Genomic DNA, 10,640 nt, shown 5'->3' on the forward strand with positions numbered 1-10,640 from the left:
GAAAAAAAAATTAATTAAAATATAACTAAATCATTTTCTCACTTCCTTCTCCTTCCTGCAATGCTTCCCATGTCATCCTCCAACCCTTCCGATACCCTTCACCCCCACCTCCAACCCCTTTCAAATTTGTGGCCTCTTTTTCTTTGATTATTGTTGGTGTATGTGTGGAGGAGATAATTAGTCTTTCCTGAGGATGAGCCCTTAACTGGTTATCCGGTACCAAATGGTCAGCCCTGAAATCATATATGTGCAAGCAGCTCCGAAAGATGTGTCTCTATATACATACACACAAACGGCTATTTTTGATACACGTTGTAAAGGAAAATGTCTTTCATTTTGCTTAGTTGGCAGATGTTCCTTTGTGGTCCTTTCATGTAATAGAGCTATAATTGTATATAAGAGAACAAACCGATGGCTGGACATAGTTTCCATGAATACAGTCCAGCCCTCAGGAAGCTGAGGCAAGAGGACCTCAAAACTGAGGCCAACCTGGCCTCCATTCTAATAACCCTAGCTTGAACAGAGAAGATAAGTTGCCTCCCTAGACAGACGTGTAAGTGTTAAACACTTTACAGGTATCATTAATTCTAAGCAGACAGGAAAACTGGATCATTTCAACTCCTGTAACTTCGAAGGAGGTTGAATGAAATAACTGAAGCTTTTTAAAATCATATTTAACACCAGCTTATTTATTTATTTTTTAGAACAGCTCACAAAAAGCCCTATATAGGTCTGTGAATCCTCAAATGAAACACCTCAAATGTTTATTAATCATGTCACACACTTAATTTAATTCTCTCATTACCATCTTCAAGTGTTTATCAGCAAGGCAGTATTTTTCTTCTCCTATTTATTTTCTGTCCTTGACAGTTGGATAAAATTTCTTGAGATCATTTATGTTTTAGTCATCATTGTTTCTCTACTGTCTTAACACAGGATCTGACATCTACTCTTGCTGGATTGGTATATGTTCGCCTTCTAGCTTGGCAAGCTCTGCAGTCATTTGTCTGTGGGGCGGTACCTAGCAGTTAGAATGAATGGCCTGTTCATTGTGAGATGGTTTTCCTTTTTCATCTTACTGTGTCCTGTAGTATCTTTGAACAGAAATTCACCCTGTCGGGCTTTAATAAACACCAAAAGTGAAAAATAATACCTCTTAAATATCTGTAGTCTCTACTTCCAGAAGTCATTTCCTCCTTTAAGATTCACATGAGATGTCATATTCTTGAGAAAGCCGTGTTTTCTTAGATACAGTTACTGGTTCTTAGTGCTCCCATAGCACTTGGAGAGTAGAGATTCTGAATGGGAGTTTGGGTTACAACTGTGTGTACTCAGTCAGCCTTTTAGCAGCTGCTAAAATGTCTATGTCTTAGGGATGGAACAGCCTGCACATCACACAGTATTTTGATAATTGTGAGACGTGGGCTAAGTCAGAGAACAGCTGGAAGTAGAATTCAGCTATGATTGATCCAGACAGTTTGATGTATCTTGTCGCATTAATATGATTCTTATGGAGAGCCGTTAGTCACTGTCTCCATTTTACAGATAGGAGACTATGTAGTTTTCCCATTGTCACACTGTCTAGTAACAGAAATGATGTTCACGAAATGTTGGGTGATGGTGAACTGGGTCTGACTCCAGTGCCCAGGCTGGGGCTCAGCATATTAGCACCAGACTGTGGGGGTGGCTTTGTGGGTGTGTTCTTCCTAGTCTTTTAGGATAAATACTGTGCAGTAATGTCTCTGAGATAGAAACTAGTGAAGAGATACGAGTTTTTAAAAACTGACTTTAAGCCAAGTTGGAGTATGTTTTCCTCTGTGATGTATGTATTTATAGACATTGTCTTAGATAATCCTTTCAAATATTCCTAATTTCAAGTACCATAACCAGTGGCTACACATTTTAATTTACTTTATGCTTGCCATATGCTTATGGTATGTTCTATTATTCTCACTTACAATTCTGAAAACTTCAGTTATACATCTTGTTAGAGGTAGTGGTGTATTTAGACCCCAGTGTTTCTATATACTGTAAATACGTAAATAATAGAAGCACATGTCTAGCTGAGTAACTTAACTAAATATCAACTGCTGATTGTGAATCCACAGTGATGGATGTAGTACATTGCTATGGTAATTTGTGTGAATTTCTCCTTTCATTTACTACGACAAAATAAACATATTTTAGAAATGTTATTATGAAATATTTAGTAGTGAAAGTACCAGATTCTACTCCCCCAGATTGATCAATTGATTCTCTCTGTGTCTCTCTGTCTTTGTGTGTGTGTGTGTGTGTGTGTATAATTTCTATGTACTGCATGAATGGACAGGTGCATATTTTGATATTGGGGTGTTCACTGAGCCTTTTCTTGGCCCTGTTCCAATTTCACTGGCCATCTAGTTGTGGCATCTGTACATGCCTTGGGGAGGAGATACATGTCTGACTGAACTCACCATTGGGATATTCCAAGCTTATGCCTTTGAATTGGAAATGGGTATGCTTTGTCACTGGCTAAATGATGACCACTTTTTCTGGGGCTTCCTGGAGCTTTTAAATCTCCAAAGAATGAATACTATATTCTCTAGAAAATTAGAAATAAAAGTGTAATTTACAGCCTGGTGTTCTACAAATATCTTGGAAAAACAGTAACAACAATAAATTAAATAAATAAATAAATAAAATAAAACCTCAGTGCTGATAGGGTAAGTTGTATGAAGTTACATCAGACAGTTTTCATAGGGCAGCATTCTTTTAGGAATTGTCGTGAGTCATCTTCAGGTTTTGAGGGAAACACTTTGCTTCTTCTTCTTTTTTTTTTTTTTTTTTTTTTTTGGTTTTTCAAGACAGGGTTTCTCTGTGTAGCTTTGCGCCTCTCCTGGAACTCACTTGGTAGCCCAGGCTGGCCTCGAACTCACAGAGATCCGCCTGGCTCTGCCTCCCGAGTGCTGGGATTAAAGGCGTGCGCCACCACCGCCCGGCGAGGGAAACACTTTGAACACATGTCTTTATTGTGGATTATATGAGTAGATGGTCAGCATTTTGTTTTTCTACTCTTCTTAGTAATTAATAAGACTAGCAGTAAAGCAGAATGCATTTAGTTAGGCCTTCATTTTAGAATAATCTTTTGCATTGTTAGAACATTTGAAAACAAATACTTTATATGAATTTATAATAAATCAGTGGTGCTTTTAAGATAATTTTTTAATATATTAGTATACAAAAACATCTTATTACGGCTTTTTTCCTACAGACTTTGTTCCTGTTCCCCCGCCCCCTCTTCATTCTCTTGTGCTCTTCCAGCCCCAGTATCTCCCTTTGCCTTCCGGGTCACACGCGTTCTTTCCCTTTCCCGGTCAACATCTCCTGTTCCCTTGTGTGATCTCCTTTAGAAAAGTGAAGATTTGCTTTGTTTTTCTGCAGAAACGCGCTAAGGGACAAGTGTTATTTGACAGAGTGTGTGAGCACCTCAATCTCCTGGAGAAGGACTACTTTGGGCTTCTGTTTCAGGAAAATGCTGAGCAGAAAGTAAGTGATTTCAACTTTGTCTTTTAGAAAGTACTCTATTTTTCTTAATCAGTTAATTTCAGAATAAATTTAACTTTAATTTATATGCTTATTAGGTTCTGACAAATATTTAAAAATGATTATGTGATTATGCTTTTTGGCATTTTGGGTGTGTAATGCTTTCTCATAAGCAGATGGAATGGAATGTTTTCCTGTCTTAATTGAGATTGAAAATCCTGAATTTAAAATTATATGAAAACCTTAGCTCTTGAATTCACGGTAGAATCAACTTGTGTAATGAATTGTTGAGGGGAAAGTACTTCAAATTAAAAGATTCAGTAGTGGGAAAATTGATGTTCTCACATGAAGCCTATCTTTTAATGTAATATTATCTAAGTCATTTCCCAATTTTGCCTCGTGGTGCTAAATACAGAGGCCAGCCAAGTAGACTCATTTTGCCAACATACTGATGTGCAGTCACTTGTGTAGTAGTTATTGAATAAGCCTGAGCAATCGAGAAGTGGGTGTACAAAACTGTCGGGAGTCAGAGGATCCATGAGCCTTGCTTAGATACTTGGGAGGAAGTGTTTGTCTTGCTTATGGACTTTAATGGCTTTGTGTGGCAAAGGTACTCATATCTCTGAGATGGGCTGTCGGGGGCAAAAGAGGTGGTTGGGCCAGCTCTCTCGGGTGGTATGTTTGACCAACCAGTGCGGGATTGACCCTAATAGTACATCTACCCAATGTCAAAGAGTGTGCTGAGAACATGGCTACTCTTAAGTTTTTCTAGGACATTAAGCAAGAGCATAGGGTGGTCTGTGATCTGAAGCTCATATAATTTTAGAGAACTTAGAGCATAGGGTGGTCTGTGATCTCAAGCTCATATAATTTTAGAGAACTTAGAGCATAGGGCCATCTGTGATCTGAAGCTCATACTAGTTTTATTGAACTGAAGAGATTTTCAGTTTCCCAGGTAAATTAAGGACGGAAATATTAACCCTCTGGCAGGACGAGGGCTAACTGTAGTTGTCAGTATTATTAGGCAAAGGGCTTTCCTCTTGTGCTTCACTTTGTCAGTGTCTAGAATTGGCATGGTGAGAAGGTGCTGACATGGGAATGAAGAATGTAAGTTTGTCCCGAGTTGGACCCTACAGAGGAAGCCTGTTTAGTCTGATAGGTTGTTGCTGTGGAGCATTCTGCGTTAGGATGTATAGAGCACTCAGTTGTAGTGAAAGAGGTTTCTGTCTAATGTCAGGCATTCATATCTCAGTCAATAGAACACACTGGCCATTAGAGGAAGCATAGTGTGCAGTTTGTAATTTGCCTGAACAATATCATTGTTTGTATTTACATATCTCAGTAATGAAATAAAGGGTTTTAGTTTTAAGCATGATAATTATATGCAAATTAAATTTTCTCAACTTGCTCAGCTTTAAATCCCTGATATGTAATTTGTGGTTTAATTCTACCTTTAGACTAAAGACAAATTGCATGCCTGCTTGTTGAATAGTATGTGTTTTTATTAGAACTGTTTAGAATACTCTCCTCAGAAGTAATAACACACTTCACTAAATAAACTAAGTGCCTTTTAAGGCAGTAAATTACAAGTTGGTCTTGGTAATGGTTCCAATCATGTGCTTGTCTGTTGCTCTTCAAAGCTCCAAAAGAGAAAGTGCTGGGAACTTGGCAGTTACATCTTTTTCTGGAATTGTCTCTTGGTAGATTCGTAAGAATGTGTAATTTTTGTAAAATATAAATACAGTTTAGTATGTTGTAAATGCTTTGTTAGTACAAGCAAGATAAACAACATTAGGAAATTATTTCTGGAACATGCCTTTTGAATAAGATAGTACCTAGTAGGATTTACTATTTTTTTATTTAAACTTTTAATACACATGTCTAGTCTATATCTAACACCTGAACCTCTGATCCATATACTCAGCTGTCTACGGAACACTCATGCTCTAAAAGCCAACTTTATCTTCCCCTTAAATGCCACCTGTCCCTGAAAGATTGTTCTGGGCTCTTATTTCTCCTTCCCACTGAATAGCCAGGTGTCTGTGGGCTTCCCTTATTTTAGAGCTATGTCCTGCTTACAGTTGAATTCCCTGCAGTCTTGTGGCAGGAGCTTCCTCCTCTTCTTAGTGCTGCTGTCTCACAGGGGCTGACATTCATGCCGGAGTCTGCCTCCCGAGTGGGCCTTGCCAGTCTATCTCTCTGCTCATACATAGGATGCTGCATTGTATTTGAATACCTGCCTTTTCTAAGAGCTACCTAAATATTCCCACTGTGAGAGTTCCCTCTCCCCTGGGGTGGGCTGCCTCCTGCCATCCTTCGGTCCACCGCTCAAGGGAGGTGAGTTAAGTTTCCTCTGTTATCAACATACAGAGTACAAACCTTATTTGTGTGCTAGGTTTTCTCCTCAGTACTCTGATTGTATCTGAAAGTCGGACGATGAAGTCCAGTGAGATGGAGAGCCGTGCAGTGACAAGATCCAGGGTTTGACTGGAAGGGGATGGCCAAGTCTGGGAGGGGAACGTTGTTACTGAGGATAATGAGATAAGAAGGTGGCTGTGAATATGACTCTGAGGTAGACAGTTTGGCCTCTTCCCTCTAAGAGTATGTAAGGCTGGACTGTAGTGGGCTTACTGTAGCATCCTCATTGAGAGAAAGATGCCTGTGATGAAGAGGAGTCCAACATTCCTCATTTAACTTTGCGGTTAGTGTTTTCCTATGAAATGTCAGATGAAAATGCTTGTGAAATTAGATGAACACTTTTTTAGTATGAAAGCTTTAACTAAAGCTTCAAGAACATACAGAGAGATGTCCTTCATGAGGCACCCACTTTTCAGGAAATGAATGCTCAATTATAGTTGAGTATATTAAATTTATATATATATATGTGTGTGTGTGTGTGTGTGTGTGTGTGTGTGTGTGTGTGTGTGTGTGACTATAATGTTCATATTGCATAGCTTTTTAGATGCCTTACTGTTTATCTATAATAAATATATATGGGCAAAATTCAGTCCTCAAATTCATTTAAAGAACTTTCCTTCTTTTTTAAATTAGTATTGTCATACCAATTTAGCTTCATCAGTCGTACTTTGAAGTTCTTGGGGTTTGCATTGTAGGAGATGGGGTGTGTGTTTCTTTGTTGTGTGTGCCAAGCCCATGCTCAACCACTTTGCTAGACTCCAGCTCTCCGATTCTTTCTCTTGATAAATGTTATGTGTTTTTAAAGAAGTTTCAGGTACTTACTTCAGCCTTTTGTAAAGTGGAAGTCAAGCAGAGCTATAAATATTTTATATAACAATTTGACATGAGGGAAAAATCTAAACTGTCTTTGGTTTTAGTGTAATATTGTATCTCTCAGTTGTGACACTGAGTTGGAAGCCTTTCAGTTCATTTTGATTATGAAATTGTGACATTGTTAGTGTTCAACTTTTCAGCGTCTGTTGAAAAGTCTCATAAACTTTGCTATAGAAAATGTTAAAGGTATATAGAATCAAGCAGCTTGTTATTCTTTTATACGGAATTACAAGTCTGTGTAGTTTTGGTATTCAAGTGAATTCATCATTAAAGATACTGAACTCTCTTTAAAGAGAAAAGTAGTATTGAATTTTTGTTGTTAGTAGAGTTCAGCTTTTGGCCCAGGCATTATATAAGTCATTTTGTTATAAGTCATATTTCAAGAAGTGCTTGTTAGAAGTGTAGTTGATACCCAAGCTTGCTTTATGCAGATTAAAGCATTGTCTAATAGCCAGAGTACATCTCCCCAGAAGCAGAACTAAAAGCTCATAGTAAACTCTTTGTACATGTAAACTAACTTTTACCAAGATTCTCTATTCATTGCATTTAAACTTTATAGTCGTCCATTCTCTAGATGTGTAGTAAGTTTTACTGTGACATGGAAAGCCTGTAACCTTCCTGTTGGCACCAGCACTTCTGTAGACTTGTTGGTTAAATGTATATAGTAAAGGGGATCTCGTTCAGCATTATGTATTCTTGTAGAAGAATGGAAATTTAGGACAAAACTACTCTCAGCCTTTCAACATTTGCTACTACATGGTGGATTTGTTTGAAATGGTTAAATTCTCATACCTGGTCAACCTAAGACTTCCTGAAAATAATGAAGACATGGGCAAACTTTGGTTGGGAGTGAGGGAATCAAACTCTGAAATCTTAAGATCCAGCCTGAAGAGTAGTGTGACTGGAAAGTAGTAGATTTTTGTTTTAGTCAGGTGGATGTTGTGGTTTCTATTTTGCTGTGGAGGAAATTAAGGCTTACTGGGGACAAGAAATGTTTTTAAGACATAGAATTGGTGGTAAGTGGGAGTTTGACTCCACATATTTCTAAGTCCAAAGTCTGTGTTTGTGGTTATGTTAGCCAAGTCTTTCACACAGTAAGGATACATCCTAATGTTTCCTGAGGGATGGTGTGCATGTTTACGCTTGTGTTCTTCAGTGTGTCCACTTGCCACCATCTTTAACCTTTATCCACTGATGCCATTTTCCATGTTTTTGATGTGTCTTATGTGTTGTTCATCTTTTCCAAGTGTCAACCCAGAGAAGTTGATTTTTATGATTTTATTTTTTGTTTGCTAAGTATGGTGATACACACATGTAATTTCCCAGCACTTGGGAAGGTGAAGCAGGAGGGCTGGGAGGTCCAAGACCAACTTGGACTATATAGTGAGACTCTGTCTTAAGAATCAAAACACAGCAGCAAAAGTAGTTTATGTTTGCTTATGTGTAATTAGTAATCCGGAGAAATACTTAGGTTTCATTATGATGTTGTACTAAAACATTTTTAATTTTTGCTTGAGAGTTTTATGATACTAGACAAATTATATACAGTCATAATCTAAGTACTCAAAGATAACTGGTTTGTTTGTTTGTTTGTTTTGTTTTGTTTTTTTCGAGACAGGGTTTCTCTGTGTAGTTTTGGTGCCTCTCCTGGATCTTGCTCTGTAGACCAGGCTGGCCTCAAACTCATAGAGATTTATCTGGCTCTGCCTCCCAAGTGCTGGGTTTAAAGGTGTGCGCCACCACCCCCCAGCAAAGATAACTATTCAAATAAAAATAAATTTAATAATATGTAATCATTTATGATGACTACATCATGGATAGGAAGGAAGTGGAAATGGACAGATAACAGTAAGCGAGTATTGATTTTTAATAGCTAATGTTAATTACCTAAAAATGCCTATTCATGCCTATGCATAGCTGTAGTCTCAGAGAGTGGGCAAGACCTGCCTCCTTGGAAGGAATGGAGCTCGCAGAGTGGAAGTCAGTGTGCTTAGGAAAGGGAACCAGGTAGGCACATGGAAAGAGTGACTTCTGCTGCTTCATCCTACTGTGGAAACAGCTCTGTGGTTTTCTGGTAAGGATCTTGAAGTGCTGGGTAGTTTTTTATTGCCATTTTGATACAGCCTAGACTCACTTGGGAAGAGGGAACTTAAGTTGAACTGCCAAGATCAGAACGGCCCATGGCCATTAGTCTTGTCTTTTTGTCTTGATTGATGGTTGACAAGGGAAGGCCCAACCCACTGTGGGCAGTACCATCTGTAGGCAGGGGGTGTGAGCTATTTAAGAAAGCTAGCTGAGAATGAACCAAAGAGAGAGCTGGAGAGCAAGCCATGAGCAGTATTGCTCCATGGTCTCTGCTTTGGGTCTTGCTTGAGTTCCTGCTCTGCCTTCCCTCAATGATGGATTATGACTTGTAAGTGTAAGCCATGTAAACACTTTCCTCCCCCGAGCTGCTTTTGTCGATGTTTTTAGCTTAGCAACAGAAAAGCAAACCAGAACAGATCTGGCATAAGAAGCCCCAGCAGCCTTCACTATGTCTTGGCAAGCAGTGTTGTGGGAAGTGGCCTAAGGGTGACAGTCTCAATTTGTCTTTCCAACTAGTCACTCATGAATGTCTAGGTCTGTAAACTTCTCTCTCTGCTCACTATGATCAGGTGATTTGGAGGGATTGGTGCTTCAGATAGGATGGAAGGTGTGGTAGCTGGGACCTAGGGTCCGTCTGTGGGGTTAGAGAAGATGACCTTGCTTTCGTCCTTCTTCCCTGGAAAACGGGTACCTTGGGCTTCTCTTCAGCAGGCATCTGTGTGAGCTTATCCTGAAGGAGACTGAAGGTTTGGGATGTCTGTCTCTGAGACCAGCAAATGCTCCCTTAATGTTTTCTCTGTGTTGGTGATAGGAGGGATCTTGTCATTTGGGTTTGCACTAGTGGTCTCTGACTCCATTTTTCTTTGTGTGGTTGATACTTGCTTGTTTTCAGTGCCACACATTGAACCCTCCTTCATCTCTTCCCAGCCTCAGTCAGCCTGGGCTAGAAGCTGAATGATGTGCTTTTCTTGGTCTTGTGCACTTAACATAGTTGCCATTTGTAAGCCAACTGTGTGTAAGACAGCAGCTGCAGGGTGAGGAAGCTGAATGCTGTACTTTTTTCTAAGTGGGAAAAATAGAGCTGCTTCCTAACATGGCACTAGAGGTACAGGGTCCCACTGGTCCCTCACATCAATGCACCATGCAGCTGGGACACAGGAATAATGAAACTGGACCATGCTCTGGTGGCTCTTTAATGAGAGCTTTGAATATGACCAGTGTTAGGACAGAGACACATATACCTTGGACCCTTGCTGCCAGAGTTGAGGCTGTGAATGGTGTAGTAAAATCTGAGGGCTACTTTCAAAGGGTGCTGTTGTTAATACTTTTTAGTGAGTGTCATGTTCTGTTGCATCATTTCAATGAATTGATAGATAATTACTTCCTATGTAACAACAAATACTTTATTCTTGCTGTATGGGAATAAATTGTATTTAAATACAGGTGTTAATAATACATTATTTGAGATACTTGTTAAAAACCAGACTTACTTGCTGTAAAGTCAGTTGTTTGAGTCAATGTGTTGTATTTCAAAAAATGTATGTGTTCTGCATTAGGAAGGTGAATGAATTTCTTAGGGCTTAACAGTAGGGTGGAAAAAATACAAGTACAAATTTTTGAAAACTTGTGGGAACTCTTTGCTTTACAATTTGAAAGATTTACTATCATTAGGTGGTTCAGAATTGGTTTTTTTTTTTCTTTAAAAAACCAATAAAAAAAACCAAAAATTTTTTTTCTGTTAG

General features: G+C 38.9%; 1 protein-coding gene across 29 annotated transcripts in view; it reads left to right on the top strand.

The window, feature by feature from the left end:
• The window catches only part of Epb41l2 (erythrocyte membrane protein band 4.1 like 2), a 175,560-nt gene that overhangs the window by 105,982 nt on the left and 58,938 nt on the right, over nt 1–10,640 (top strand). For all 29 annotated transcript variants that reach the window (XM_052751207.1, XM_052751211.1, XM_052751212.1 and 26 more), the window contains exon 4: nt 3,421–3,525. In XM_052751207.1, the coding sequence (XP_052607167.1) occupies nt 3,421–3,525 (105 nt within the window). The remainder of the gene's footprint in view (nt 1–3,420; nt 3,526–10,640) is intronic.

The sequence above is a fragment of the Peromyscus californicus genome, unplaced genomic scaffold (assembly GCF_007827085.1).
Source record: "Peromyscus californicus insignis strain IS unplaced genomic scaffold, ASM782708v3 Scaffold_22__1_contigs__length_63687245, whole genome shotgun sequence".
Lineage (NCBI taxonomy): Eukaryota > Metazoa > Chordata > Mammalia > Rodentia > Cricetidae > Peromyscus > Peromyscus californicus.